This window comes from Harpia harpyja, chromosome 10 (genome assembly GCF_026419915.1).
Source record: "Harpia harpyja isolate bHarHar1 chromosome 10, bHarHar1 primary haplotype, whole genome shotgun sequence".
Classification (NCBI taxonomy): domain Eukaryota; kingdom Metazoa; phylum Chordata; class Aves; order Accipitriformes; family Accipitridae; genus Harpia; species Harpia harpyja.
The window spans coordinates 43913279-43929140 of NC_068949.1; the positions used below are offsets into that span (position 1 = coordinate 43913279).

At 39.0% G+C, this 15862-nt stretch overlaps 1 protein-coding gene across 2 annotated transcripts in view; it reads left to right on the forward strand.

The window, feature by feature from the left end:
- The window catches only part of DOCK1 (dedicator of cytokinesis 1), a 317150-nt gene that overhangs the window by 279548 nt on the left and 21740 nt on the right, over positions 1–15862 (forward strand). For both annotated transcript variants that reach the window (XM_052800114.1, XM_052800116.1), the window contains exons 45-48: positions 2109–2285; positions 3158–3241; positions 8162–8299; positions 11840–11985. In XM_052800114.1, coding sequence (XP_052656074.1) covers positions 2109–2285; positions 3158–3241; positions 8162–8299; positions 11840–11985 — 545 coding nt within the window. The remainder of the gene's footprint in view (positions 1–2108; positions 2286–3157; positions 3242–8161; positions 8300–11839; positions 11986–15862) is intronic.

Below are 15862 nucleotides of genomic sequence, written 5' to 3' on the forward strand. Positions count from 1 at the left end.
GAATATCCTTAAAGGAAGAGGTGAGATCCTATCAAATCAGTGCGGAGAGAAAACTGAGTAATTTAATAAATGCAGTGTGTTATGTTACATAACCCATAGGAACATGCATAATTTCCGTAAATCTATTTGCTTTTAAAATTCCTTCTGATGACTTTTACCTAAACCTTTTCAATCTGTTCATTATCTGCAAGGAATTTGTTATACGCATTCATTTTTCTGTATCTGATTTGGTTTAGCTGGACGCAAGTAGGTGTAGGGAAAAGATTTGCTGAGTGAATTAGAAACTGGATTTTGAATTGCACTTGGTTTTAAAAAGTACAAATACTAATCTCTGTTTTCTTTTGATGTTTAATTTTTTAGTGTTGCAAATGTATCAGGAGTATGTCTTTTCTGTTTGCCCTGAGTAGATTGTGTAGTGTCCAGAGTAGCAAGCTACTTGGAGCAAGGCTCATAATTTACGAGTATAGATATTTCTAATAAATAGCCTTCAGTAAGTTCCAAAGCACAGTTTATAGTAGTAGGATGGGAACTGCAATTCTCCATCTGCTTTTAAAAAATTAGAGGGAGGATTATGAGAGTAGTAAAAGAAAGGAGAATGAGAAAGCAAGCCATGATTGCTGATACAGAAAAGTCAGAAAAGATGTCTGTCGGCTCAATGAGTGCTAATTTCTGTAGATATTCAAGAGCTTTAAAAGCAATGGTTCATCAACAAATTATTGCATAGTTAGAAGCCCATTAATACAAATGACAGAATCCTAAATTTAGCATATGATGTTCCCAACAGTCCTTGCCGAATCAGATGGTGAATACGGTCTTACTTTGCCAGTCCAAATTTCACTCGTAGCACATTCAGCTCTGAACAGCAGCCGACGTCTGCCTGTCCGAGCCTGGTCTGCTCCACAGCCGCAGCAGAAACATCAGGCTCGTTACCTGCCTTCCCCAGTAATTTCACCAGGCAGACTTTTTAAAATGCTAATTAAAACATCCTTGATGTCATCAGATGGCAGGTGTAAGAGTAACAACTAAAGAGATCTGATTATAAGTGGTTCTCAGAAACATGGTAAGCAACTGATAGCCAGGTAGAAGTGCTTCTTTGTTTATGTAGCATTTATGGAAATTAGGGTGTAATCAAATATACACTTGCATTTTCCTCACAGGCCTCAATTAACCTTCCTTTTCTATTCCTACCACATCATTTTTTTTAATGTAAGTAGGCTATGTCTTCCAGGGAGGACTGTCTGCACTCTGGGTTGCTGCAAGTTAGTAATTTTTAGCCCATTCACTAAATGTACATATTCTAGCAATATTGTAAATATTTTAATACTGTTTTTTCAACATGAGCAACTGTCATTCTGAAAGACACAGTATCTGGTCGTAAATAATAGTTGGAGATCAGTCAATTAAAATAAAGCACGTTTTGTACCGTCTAAGAGCTAGTTCACCCCATGAAGACATCTGAGGAGCTGTCGTCACTGAAGTCCAGGCTATGTGAGAAGGAAAATTTCTTCCTTCAGTTATCGACATTCAGATGAAGAAAATGTGACCTTGTGGGAAAAAGCACAGCAGATAGCTTAGAAGTCATCTCTTCGACATATTAAACTCGATTTCCTTGGAAATGCACCAAAATAATCACTGCAAAAATATCTTGGGTTTTGAGCTGCTTAGGATTACATTTTCCATCAGAAAATCCATGTTAAGTTATCATTTCTTTCTTACTATTACATTAAGCTGGATCTTCTTTGTACTGCTAAAACTCACCGACTCATAATCTCTGATGTTCTCCATAATCCTCCAAAAACCTTTCCTGATTCCTGTCAGAGCCTTTCTGAATGTTGTGCTGTTGTGCTGAGATGTAATCTGTCGTACAGCGGCGAAATGCATTTAACTCTCTCCACTGATATTGATTATCCCCTATCAGTTACCGCAGTATATGGATACCAAATATCTAAATGCCTGGAACCACCCTTTCTGTTAATTACTGGTTAAAATATCTTTTGTTCTGAAATTCCTGAAATGTTTCCAGTCGTGGCGGTTTGGTGGACAGCCAGTTCTGTGGCAGGTTAAAAACTCTGCTCCTTCGTTAAAACCTCCTTTTGTTTTTATTTTAGGTTGAAATCAGTCCACTGGAAAATGCAATAGAAACCATGCAGCTAACAAACGATAAGATCAATAATATGGTTCAGCAGCATTTAAATGATCCAAATCTACCCATTAACCCTCTCTCGATGCTGCTTAACGGCATCGTGGATCCTGCAGTCATGGGAGGGTTCACAAACTATGAGAAGGTAACGTCAAAATTATCTGTCCTGCAGTGCTTCACCTCTTTGAGCCTGGACTCTCCTGGAATGCTGCGGGACGTGCGTGCTTGTACATAAACACTATGCGAGTCTCCCCTCCTGTGTGTTTTGTAGAACATTGCTAAAAAGTTACCGTTTTTAATGTCTTTCTGATATTTCTGGGTACATTTTTGCCTTCCTACATTTGAAGGAAGCGTTGGTGTGTTTAGCAGCAGGAGTACTTACGTGGGGACGCGGTGGACAATCGCTTACGAGAGTTGGACACCGCGACCGATGACAGTCCCGGTGTGTGCTCTCGTGCGCTTGGACATCGGCGCTGAAGCAGGAATTTCTGGGTGAACTTCAGTGACCGAAGTAACCCACTGCAGTTCTCTCCTTTGCTTTCAAATGCATGAGTTTTTAAAGGATCAGTCAAATGGTAGAGACTTCTGAGATACCACTCAGTTGCAAGTATGTCTAAGTAATCTTAACTGCATGTTTACAACGTTAGCTTTTAAAGTTATATGGGGTATGATATTAACACTGGGAAACTGTAAACACTGTATCTAGTATTTACGTTGCCAGTATTAATCATATTAAGCTAGCATATACAAACAACGTGTATTTTGTAGCATAAATGGAGAAGGTCCATGCTGACGGACGTGTTGCTGTATCCATCCATTTGTGTCCTCCTGTCTTAATCTTAAAACATTGTTAAATCCTCTATCTCTTTCCTAGACTTTCACTTTGTATTTCTAGCTATTACTGCTCTTTTGCAGAACTTTTGGGTTGATTCATTTATCTTTGCTGTTGGTAATTCTTCCATGGTAGAAGGTGTTGATTCATTTTCTGAAGTAATGGCTCATTTCTCTCTTGACTAGGCTTTTTTTACTGAAAAATATATGCACGAGCATCCAGAAGATCATGACAAGATTGAAAAACTGAAGGACCTGATTGCTTGGCAGGTAAAAGATTTTAAGTCAGGTTGGTCAGGGCCAACTGCTGTACAAAGACAGTTTAGTGTCACATTTGAGAAAATTCAGACATTAAACTATTCACCCTGTGTACACTTCTTTGCCATTTAAAACTGTCTTGGAACTTGAGCTAAAGTTCATCTTTTCAAATCTGACATCATTTGTCATTTGATAAACCTGCAAGGAACAAACATGATGAACGTCTTTTTTTTCTTTTTCTTTTCTTTTTTTTTTTTTTTTTTGTAACCATAATACAGTGAAAATATCCCATCTGTATCAAGTGAGAAAATATTTTATAATAATGCTGGTTGGTATTACTGGCAATTTAGTTTTGCATTTTAATTTTCTAAGGCTGATTTCAGAAATTCTTCTCAGACAGTAAGATGAAATGCCTAACCCTGAATCCCTCCTCCTGCTTGCATCCACTGGGACAGTATTTCTTCACATGTTCACTTCTTTCTTCAAACAATGTATTTTCCATTTATTAAACTTTCTATGTATACCTACAGTACCTTTTAGCACAGAATATTAAATGTGAGAGTTGCAAAAATAACTTGCATGCAAAATATTTAGTAAATTCATCTAGACGTTGTGAAACCTTTGCTTCATTTGCTATATATCTTAACATGGTACAAAACATTACTGATTCATAAAGCATATGAAATTACGTGGTGTTTTTATGATGACGTGTTAAAGCAGAAATCATTTAAATGTAAGATCACACAGGTTATATTTCCTGAACTGGGAATGGAACCCAGGTTTCCAGCCCTGTGCCTGAGACAAAGCAGGAGCCCTCTTGCATGAAGAACTGCATTTACGTGTACCAAAGGATATTTTTCAGGACAAACAAGAAACAATTCCAATTTTGTTCCATAGTCATATACTGGCCATTTTCCAGTGGTCTCAAGGTAATTTTATGATAACTAAAAAAACACCAATATGATTGGAAGCTTTTTTCCCCACAGAAGAAAGTGCATCATTGCCTTTTTATATTCAATTTTGTCTTTATAATAAAGGGAATAATTTACATTTCTATAGGTTTCAACCTTAGAGGTAGTAGAACCAAAGATACAGAATTCAAAAAACAAAAAAAAAAGAAAATCCTCTGAAGACCATAAAACTATCACTGGATAAAAAACCTTTTAGTCTGCAAAAAAATTTATGTATTTATTTATTTATTTTCTTGTAAGCTTTTACAGAAGATTAGGTTTTAGGAGCTTTAAGTTTTACAGAGGAAAATAATTTGATCCCAGAAGACTAACTTCATGTCAGCTCTCTGTCTTTGCCTCTGATAGCGATACTTCAAATTAATTACAAACACACTTTTCCTCAGCAAAGATTCACTTTGGTAACATTTGATTATTAAAGTAATATTACTGTTTGAAAATATGTATGGCAGCTAATCACATTGTATTTTAATTATTTGGTGGTTTTAAATACATAATTTCTCATCGGTATTGTAGTTCCAAAACAATAGGAACCAGAAAAATAGAGAAAAGGGATCAAAAACTATTTTTATATCTGAAAATTCTTTTCACTAAAAGGTCTAGCCATTTCACGGTGGCAATCAGGGCTTATAAACTACCTGAGATGTTTCATATACATTTAGCGTATCCTAAGACTTTAAACCTCCTCTCCAGTTCTTTCGGTTTTCAGAACAGAGGCAGCGTAAGTAGACGGGAGCGGGGTGGGGAGCTGTCGGCTGGTGCCAGGAGAGGGGCTTGGTACGGAAACTTTCCCAAGTCAGGCAGTGGTCTGAATTCATCACGGACTTGACAGTGATTGAAAGCAAAAATGAGGTTTCATTTTTCAGTAATGTGGGGCTTGGAGATCTGTAATCACACGGAGATTTTCTTTATGCTGTATCAATCAGTCTGGGTATATGAAATAGTAGCCTGACAATCATATTATCAGCTGACGAGTTAAATTTAATTTTTTTTCTATCCTCTTACCTTACCTGTTTCTCCATTGTGCTATGGAATTCACGCTCTTCGGGATATTATCCTTTTATAATTCCTGTGAACTCTTAAGTATACATTTTTTTCTGTTTATTATTTTTTCAGATAAATATCATTAGTAAAGCAGTGTTCGGTTTTGTCCATCTTAGTGATTTTCCAACTGAGAAAAAATGTTTCCATGCAACTACATCATTTCAAGCTGATCTTTTATTTTAACATGAACATAATGAAATGATTGATTGAAATTACGGTAATGAAATGAATGATCGATGATGTTAGTCACTCTGCATTTAGTTAATGTATTTACAGCATGCCAAAACTAGTATGTCACATAAAAATCTTGTGCTACTTCTACATAGCTGAAAGAATTGTAGCATAGCAAACTAAGTTTTTACGATCATATTTTATGATACCATTATTATGAAAGATTATCTTTTAAGATTTAAGATTAATTTTAATAATTCAAATCTATGTGGCTTTTTCATTCTTTTCAGCCAAGCAGATCAAGATCTTTAAAAAAAAAAAAAAAAAGAAATAAAAATCAGGGAATAATTTAAGTTGCAGTGGAACTTTATAAAATTGTAAAATCGAGAAAGATTAGAGTTATGAAGTAAGCACTATCTTGAGGTGGTTTCCTCTCTCATTCAGCTCATTCGTTTCTAGCTCAGCTCCTTACATTACTTTTACTTTTTCATTCACCTCTCCAAAGGTGAGGACGCCCTGTAGGGTCTTTTGAAATAGAGCCGTAAGCAAACCCACCCAATGCTCCAAAGCCAAATGAATTGGCAATATCGTGAATGTGGCAAAATTCTGCCTCTGTCTCCGCATCTGACAAAGACTCATATAGGTTTAAAATTCAGTGTCGCTCGTCACCAGATTTCCCTATGTCAATGTCTGGAAAGGAGACGTAGGAAGAATTTTGAAGTTAGTAGAAGAAGGTAAAACAGTCCGAAGGTACCTTCTTTCTGTACTTGATAAATGTTTAAAGGATTAAGTGGTCTTGGACAGGGAGACCAAATATCCTGACCCTGAAATCTCACAGAAGTTCTGTAGCGAAGGCACGGGAAGTTTATTAAATTCAGCTTCTGTTAAGGAATAACAAGCCGCCACCTTCTGTGGTTTCTGGTCGTTTTTCATTCCCGTGTAGCTGGTGCCTCCTCTTGCCTGTTCCTCCAGCTCTTGACTCGACAGGTCTTGTACCCGGAGGCCACCAGCCTTTAGGTGCCCACCTTCTCCCAACCCAACCCAGCCGACCTGGCCATCAACCCTCCTATTATTTCGCTTCTCCAAGTGCCCGAAGCTCTCCACGGCCAGTTGTACACACCTGGTGTACACCAACAGCGAAACCCTCCTTAGCGCCTTCCGTTTGGGGCACAGGAGGAAGCACCTCCGTTTTTTTCCTGACTGGGACTTTTCCCTACAAAAAAATGTAATTTCCTGCATGTTGCTTGATTTTCTAGATTGGAGATGGCTAATCCCTAGGACAGGCTCATTAGTGCATTTTCTGCTTGTAAAAATTATCTCAGAGCTGAAGCTTCAGACCCCACGTGTACTTCATCTTGGTAATTCGATTTTTTTAAAAGAATCCATTTAAAAAGTCAGCAGGTTCTTTTAAATAGATGAGCCAAGTGACCACTTATCCCTGCAAAATGGGAGGGTCACAGTGTGGCCTGATAATTATGAAAATTTGGAAATTCATTTACTTGTTCAGAGCAGGGAAGTCTTCTGATTTTAATGTTTAATTTTTGCAGCGTGCAAATCCATATGACTATAAATAGAAGTAGCTACAGTAAAAAAAATGGTCATTCTCACTCCTCTTTGTAGCCTTTAGGAAAAGAAGCTGTGTCCATTTAAATAGTGCCAAATAACAGAGAATCGTCTTGATAAGATTTCTTGAGTTTGTTCATCTGTAATTCATCTGTGTATTTATTATTCTCCATACTAATAAAGCTACTCCTTCTGATTGCTGCTCAGTCTTATTAGAAAAATCTGGTTTTAATCAGTATTATGATTTAATTATAAATTATTAAGAAGAAGCCTCTTAGCTTGATTGCTGCAGAGAATATCTAAGTTAGAATCAGAGCACTGTGTAGGCTGAAACGGACCTGGAAGAGGAAATATTTTTCCTAAGCTGGAGGTAGAAAACTCTAATAGTGTGTCTGGATAGCTGTGGGAATGAAAATGTCTCTCTTAAAACATTTTAAAAGGTCAGCTACACCTCCACACTATGAACTAATTATATAGTCCTGTGTTGGCATGGATATCTTGTGACAGAAGCCTTGAAGATAAATGATTATTTTCAATTACAGAAGAGAATTAATCTAATTTTTTCCTCTTCTGTTTTGTTCCCAAAGAAAATAAAATTATTTTTCTAAGGAGAAATGTATAGTATATAAAACTATATGTTTTATTAATAAATATTGCTCTGCTATATATACATGTCCAAGGATGTAGCTCATTTGCAGTTTTAGAACTAGCATTTATTTTAGAAGACATACAAGTATTTTCTCCTTCAAGGTTTTATTCTCATGAAACTGGGAAAGGACTGATATTAATAACCCAGCGTGAGAGTCATCATTCATCAGTTTGCCATTTTAAAGTACAGCGTGTATGGGGGCCTGTGAATATAACATCACAGGAATATTTGTGCTATCTGATAAATTCATCTGTGCCTCCAGCAGGTGATTACTGGACAGAACTATGGGTGTATTAATTTTAAAGGACTTTGGTTATGAGAGAAAAAAAGGAAATCACGTATAACAGATTTTTAGATCCTTTTTTACTATGTTGTGCTTCATATGCAATGAATGATGATGATCATTATTGCTGTTGTTGTTATTATTATTATTCCATGAGATCTTTTACTCCTCTTGCAACATATGTGGGATTCTTGCCCTAACCCTTTGCTTAGGAAGGACTGGGCAGGCTGAAGCAGCGTAACTCTGCTTTCCAGATCCCGTTCCTGGCAGAAGGGATCCGGATTCACGGGGAGAAGGTGACGGAGGCTCTGCGGCCGTTCCACGAGCGGATGGAGGCTTGCTTCAGGCAGCTGAAAGACAAAGTGGAAAAACAGTACGGGGTCCGCGCTGTCGTAAGTTACCTGCTAACTTTATGTTTCCTAAATACGTGGAAGTTCTTTAAATTACGGGCAACTGGGTATTCCTCTGTTGTAATTCCCACTGATTAAAAAAAGCAATGTTGATGCAGCATTGCCTGGGCGTTCTCAGTGGTCATCAAATTATTAAATACTGAGCAGATTCCGTAAGAGATGTTCAGAAAGCCTTGGTACTTTCATGTTCTAGCATGGAAACAATTTCTAAATTGCCGGAATCTGTTCCTTGAAAGTCAAGATAATTCTTTAATATTCCATTTTTAAGGAATTGAGTTAAAAAAAAAAAAATTGCCACTATAGCATGATTTTTCTAGAGCTGAATGTCACCTTTCCGTAGATATAATTCCTTTTGAGATGTGAGGGCTGTGCTGCTCTACGGTAGCGTGCAGTCTGACATACTCTGGCACCACCCTAAATGTAGGCAGGCAGTAAAAAGATAGCTGCTACTTAATGAGATTTAGTAGTGCTGGAGTTCAGGCTTTTCTCATTCCAACAAGCTGTTTTCAGTGGCTGCTTCATCTTCAAGGCACAGCCAAGAATTGGGCGGTGTTTCCAGTGGGGTTTTGTTCTGCTTTTAATTCGAGTGTTACTCATCGGGAAGGAGGGCCAAAAGCCAGCATACAGCTTTGTAATTCAGAATATAATTGATAATTCAGTCAAAAGCCATCTGGATTGGGTGCTATTATATGATTGGGTTTTAAAATTATTTAAAAACCCGAGATGTAAGTGGTTGGAGTTGCTCTAGGACTGACTATGCAGAGCTGATGTCCTAATAATATATTGAAGGCTGCCAGGGTGTGCTTTATCTCTGTCTACTGGTAGTCCTGACAGCAGTGTTGTAAACATGCTATAATTTTTAGCTTTATTTGTGAAACGACAGCAGTACGCGAAACTTGCATATGCAGTACATACCTTCTCACTGCTCCAGAAAATAAAGCACATATATTTACCAGAAAAGACCCATATGTCCCTTAACGCAGAGGTAGTCAGCATATCGTGCATATGCTGCCGAGATGGGGCTTTAGGCAACCTGGTCTGGTGGAAGGTGTCCCTGCCCATGGCAGGGGACTGGAACTAGATGATCTTTAAGGTCCCTTCCAACCCAAACCGTCTGATGATTCTATGACCCGGCACGCAGTCGTCTCCCTCCCACCAGCCCCTGTGATGGTGAGTTGAGTTGTGGCTCCTCTCCTGCCTGGTGGTTCAGGATACGTAAGTGGGCTTCAAGCTATAGCACTTACCCAATTTTTAGAGAAAATTTTGATTCCAAAAGAGCAAGCAGTGAGGTATCACTTAGGTCAATACACATTTTCCCCAAATTGGACTCAAGAATATCCTATACCAGAAACCATTTCCCACAAAAAGGACTGGTATGAAAACCAAATTATCTCGAAAAGCAGTGATTTATTTCTTTAAGATTGCACAGATCCACCTTCTGTCAGCAAACGCCATCTAAAACCAAAAGAAATCACCAGCAGACCATTAATTATTGGGGCATGGCGCAGGAAAGCCAGCTTGCCAGCCTGCACTTTGGACTGCCGTCTCATCTCCATCCCTGCCTTTCCCTGGCACCCTGGAAGCAGATAAGGACCTTGCACTGTAATCCCAGTAACTGCCTTTTAATAAGAAAGCCAGTTAGCAGGTCCCAGCAGGCAAAGGACGTGTTACCAAATGCAGGTGCTTCCCTGCAAGTGAGTGGCGGATTCCTGATGAAAACACCAAATTGCATGGTTGCCCCAGTTGGGGTTGGGTCATCATTTTTGCAGGTGCTGCATCAATTCACGTACGTATTGAGGTAGATAGTACTTCATGGGCTCAGATTTTGAACCTTATCTCTGCAGCCATGGGGCTAAAAACATCTGCAGTTGTGGGTTTTGCCTTGTGCCTGAAAACTCAGTGTCTAAAGCACAATTGCAAAGAGGGAAGCTCACCTCTTCATGCCCTTCCTCAATTCCCATCCTTAAACCCTCCAGGGCCAGAATATCAGATGGGAGCTCCTTCACAATCTAGTCCTTAGTAAATTAAGAAATAAAAGATTGAGAAATAGAAAAAAAGAAATTGATAACAATGACAAGTTCTCCAGTTTTACTTCTGCCCCTAGATGAGCAGCAGTCACTAAACCGATTCTAAAAGGAATGAATCAACCAAGATAACGGCTGAGCAGCCTTAAACCAGCACCCTCTTCATCCAGTTCTGATCATGGTCACTCATGGATGCGTGCCACTGAGTTTATGGATGTTACGCCAAGCACATCAATATAAGCAGGGTGTGAATTTGTTTCCAGATTACCTCTGGAGAATCCCACAGAGATTTATTCTGAAGAGTGGATGATGTGGGATATGGTGAGGGAGAGCTTCAGCTGTCTGCTCGGTGAGAGGCAGAGCATCCCGGGCTAAGGAGGCGGCAGGAGAGATGCCGCAGCAGGCAGGGCAGCAAAAACGTGCCAAGTGACGTTCTCTGAGCGCCCAAAACCTCAGCGGAATTGTACGTGCCAGTGAAGTATCCTGTTGTATTTTATGACAGGCCTTCCTTCAGAGATTAATTTTCACTGTTGTCTATAGGGATGCTACCTTTTTCTTTTTTAATGGGAACGCTGAGATCTTACAGGGAATGTGCCAGCCTTTGTGGTATCCTTCTAAGTGGTGTTCCATTTGTAGTCCTTCAGATCCCGTCTTGCTAATGTATTTAGGAAGAGAAAAGTTCAAATAGTAATTTATTCCCAAGGAGAACAGGAATAATTGACATTAATGATACTTGCATGTCAGTCACTTCAATAATATACATTTACATCATCAGGGAGATGACTGGAAAGTCACACGCAGGTGGTGTTATCTTTCTAATTTCACTCTACCCACCAGTAAGAATTGTCAGGATTGATGGAGTTTTATCGCTTCTGCCTTCCTTGTACAAGGCCAATTTACCAGTACTTGACAGGGTGGAAAATATACCTGTAATTAAACAGCATGAGATTCTTATTTGTTGACTGAAAGAGTTCAATTATTTTATGCATATATCAGTTATTAATGACTAACAAAGCTTGTATAAATATTCAGAACTATGAAATTGTCTGAAACAAAAAAAAAATCTTTCATATATTTTCTTCTTAACCTAGATGTCACTCTGTAAATTGGCTCTCTTGACATAAAGTTCCTCTTAGTGGGTTTTTTCTTTTTTTTTTAAATATACTGACAGGGCAGTCACTTCAGTTGCAGAGATGGATTGGAAAAAAAAAGTTATTTGTAGAAAGCTCCTTTTTTAAAGCCCACATGTTAAGAAGCTTGTAAATACCGTTGAAACAAATGAATTATTGGAATATGTTTAAAATTACACATGTGCCTATGAGGACCTAAATATTTCTTCCTAGTCCTTTAAATGGATTTTCTTTAGAATTCGTTTCTCTGTGGTTAATATATAGTGAAATGGAAGAAAAACCATCAAGTCTTTCCACATTACTTTTAGCAACCAGATATCACCTATATTGTGATTTAAGAAGTAAGATCATGTATTTCTTTATTGCAGCTTTCAAGCCTGGATGATAGACGAGGCAGTCGGCCACGGTCTATGGTGAGATCCTTCACGATGCCGTCGTCTTCAAGACCCCTCTCCGTTGCGTCGGTGTCTTCCATCTCCTCGGACAGCACACCTTCTCGACCTGGCTCGGATGGGTGCGTAAGAAATACTCATTCAGGGCTTATCTCTGTAAAGCGTGATTCGGCGTGCACGTCTATAGGTTTTGAGGATTGTCACCACCCCGCTCCAGATCTCAGTGCTATCGTGGTGTTACTCCTTCCAATCCTATTGACTCCTCCTGCGTGGCAGCATGGCGTTTGTTTGATCTCATAAGGACCTGTGGGGTTTTTTGGTTGGGTCTTTTCCCAGTGTATTTTATTCCAGATTTGGTTCATCATAATACCCCACAAACATTAAGGTGACACAAAGGTATGAGTAACTAGTGTGGGGTGGGGATGGTGCTTTTACGTGACAGCCTAATATTGGCTAAAAAACTCCAACCTATATAGACATTTATCTCAAGATACATTCCTTGTGGGTTTTTTTAACCAAAATAAATATGATGCTCTTCTTGGTCATCTTTAAAACAAAGTTAAAGAAAACGCCCTAAGCATTCAAACAAAACCCCCCAAACGAACAGGAGGTAAATTATCCCCTTGTAAAGTATTGCAACTATAATAGTTGCAATAGATCTTTTGCAAAGTCAGTGATGAGACGTGTGTTCAGCCGGTCCTGTCGCGGTAAACAGGTGGAGCTTGGGAGAAGGAAGGGATTAGCTAACTGCTCAATCATTTCTTCTCACTTTTGCTGCCAGAGGAAAAGCTGCTTATGGCAAGACTCTACTTGAAGACTTATCAGGATATTTCACATGAGAACTGGGAATTCTGTTGATATGCCCTGTCTCACAGTCGCATCCCTCAAAAGAACAAAATAATCTCTTTTCTTTCTGGGGTTTCTGTGCAGCCTCAGAAGTCCTTTCTCCCTCTTCCTCCCTGCAGGCATTCCCGTAATCGAGAAACTCAATATTTGACCAAGGCGACAGTTTCTAAAAAGCCTCCTGAAGGGCTGCTAACTTACAGGGATGTGCTAGAAACGTTAGTGTCCCTTGTGCACCTTCAGAGGGAGTTATTACCTGACTAGAGAGTAAAAGCATCAAGTAAAATGAAATCCATCACCTGAGGACCAACATGATACTTACCTTGATTACAAACAGTTTATTTACCCATTGGGAAGAACGGCAAACAGAGCACAATTCGGGTCTCGTTACGTTACCCTCTATAACGTATACGCAATGAGTCATGTTGATACAAATGTAGGACAGCAGAGACAATAGTGCATTTTGACTAACTCATCCATGAAAGTTGTCTTGCTGGAACTTGGGGATAACTACTATCCCAAGTTAGTGGGCAACTTTCTTTTCTCTCAGAAGAAAAATACTAATTCTTTCCCTGCCTGCCTCTACCTCTTTCTCTTTTTGCCTTCAAAATCATTATATGTATTTTTCTTTCTCCATTGGGTGCTATTTTCTTAATTTTTGCATCTCCATCCCAGCTTTGTTGTGGCAGGTATCACTTAGCAGTTTTGGAGGATGTCATGAGTCTACTCAGTATGTATACTAAAAAAAAAAACCTCACAAAGATCACGGTGCAGCTCAGCTCCTGCTCCAAGCCCGGGGCAGTACAGCTGGAATACGTGTGAGCAAAATATAATGAACAACTATCATCACTGAGAAGACCTGAAAAAAATGCTCATTTGCTTGATCAGTGGAGCAGGAAAAGAAAAATCATTGGATGTAAATACCATAATGGAAGACCTGAAAAATTCAAATGACTGTAAAAATCATGTGGGTGGTTTGTCACTACTAACTTGGAAGAAGTTCACCCATGTACCTACCATAGTTGATTGGGTTTATGGTCAGTTGTCCTCTCCTACTTTCCATTTCCCCCTCTTCACATGTTAATTTTGAGATGAGAGATGAAGCTAAGAAAAACAATTAAAAACAGAGCCGACAGACTGTCTTGCCCAGATCACCCAACTTACATTTTATGCCATCTCCAGCTTCTCCTGCTTTTAAACAGTAAAAACTCAAAGCAGACGTTGACATAGTATGTGTTTTACAACTCCCAACTTTATGTATAAATAAAACTCTGACTTTAACAAAAGGACCTTGGGTTTATTCACTGCTTAAAATGGGACTTAGAAGTACAAATCTGAGCACTTACAAGCAGTGGTTGGAAGTGGGGAAGTCCCACTGTGCCTGTGTTTTGCCATCTGTTGGAAATCCTAATGTACCTCAAGTAGGAGCATGGCGTGCTAGCCCATTTTATCACCGATACGTTGCATACAAATAATTAATAGTACTAATAATAGTAATGCCTGGAAGGGAAGCAATTAATCCTTGTCTGAAGAATGGCAGTTCTTCTTGTAAACTTGCAGTCAGCCTGCGAGGCAGGAGAAGCGGCTAAAATATGCAATGCAGATGGCTAAAACAGTGTCAGGAGAGCTGTCTTCTGGTCTGGGCTTTGGCACTGATGTGCTTTGTGGCCCCGGGCAAGTCATTGCCCTCCCTTTTCCCTGTCTGTAAAATGGGATGAAAAAAGCTTGCAGTTTTGTCTCCCAACCTGTGTGGTTTTGGCTTTGGTTATGAGGGTAATGGCTCAGGGGTCGTTGCCGCAGGTACTGGTTTGAGCATCTTTCCATCAAATGAGCTGACTTAGGCTGAAAACTGAAGGGCCTTTAGTGCTTCAAACAACAACAAAAATAATAATCATTTTGGATATTGCTGCTGGATATTGCTGCTCATGGAGATGATTAGGATAACTTCACTGCAGATTGCCTGAAATATGAATCCTGCAGTATTTCACAGCAAAGATTGTCCCCTGTACGTGCATGCATCCCCATGGCATAGTAAATGCTTTTCCAGTGTTAAAAAGTAAGCTGGTTTCTTTGTTTGGGGATTTTGGGTTTGGCTTCGGTTTTGTAATGTGATGATTTGAGACATCCGCTTAATATCTGTCAGTGTAATTTTGACTAAGGTATGATTTTAGTAGTTTGTTTAGTTTATAATATAAAATAAATTAGAAAATACTTTGTCTAGCTAAGAATATTTTAGCTCGTTAAGAGAAAAATATCTCTTTAACTTTTATTTAAACTAGTCATTAAAAAAAGGTGAGGCAAGAGAGATTCCTTTAAATTACTGAGTGAAAATTAGCTAAAAAGAGTTCCAATATTACTTAGAATAATGCTTTCCCTACACAATAAAGACTCTTTAAAAAATGAAGTTTTCCTTTAAAAGTTCATTGAACCGCTAAAGATTTTTTCCTTTGTAGCTAGAAAAAAAAATAGTCATGGACTGTAAAAACTGCAGAGCTGATGGTAGTAGTATATCAGCCCTGCCTATATCCACACGCTTGAAGCATTCCAGGTGGGAAAATACATCTGCTATTTGGAAACTAACCTTGCCCTTTGTTATGATCTGACCGATTTTTCATTCTTGAGTTTATCTTTAATATCAGAACAACTAATCTCAGCCCTCCTGGCTCCCCCTCACCAGGGCGTGCTGTAGGTGAGCAGAGGTGTGCATCTGTGGGTATGTGTGCGCACACTCCTATGGATGTATATCCTCATGCGTGCATGCAAAATCAAACGTACACACAGGGTGTTATTACAGACAGGAATGGGGCTTGTGCCTGTGGTTAAACCTCTATACCAATGTAGAGGTGTTTCCTTTGCATTAAGGGCGATATTGTTTGCTCTTCTGTGAAAAGGTACTGTACTTTTGATGAGTTACAAGGATTAGAAAGTGATTTATGTTGTGCGTGTTCAACAGAAAATCACTACACCTCTGCAGAACAATTTCTTAACTGTTATTCCTTCTCTGGGGAATATGTACATCCTCTTTCTCCACCAAAAAAAACCCAGAAAAAAAGTCCAGGAGAAATTTGGGGACTTGGCTCTTTTTTAAAGAAATCCTTAAAGCCAGTGGTAGACATAAGGACTGCCTCCAAGGTGCCGGGGAAGTAGGGGTGACGT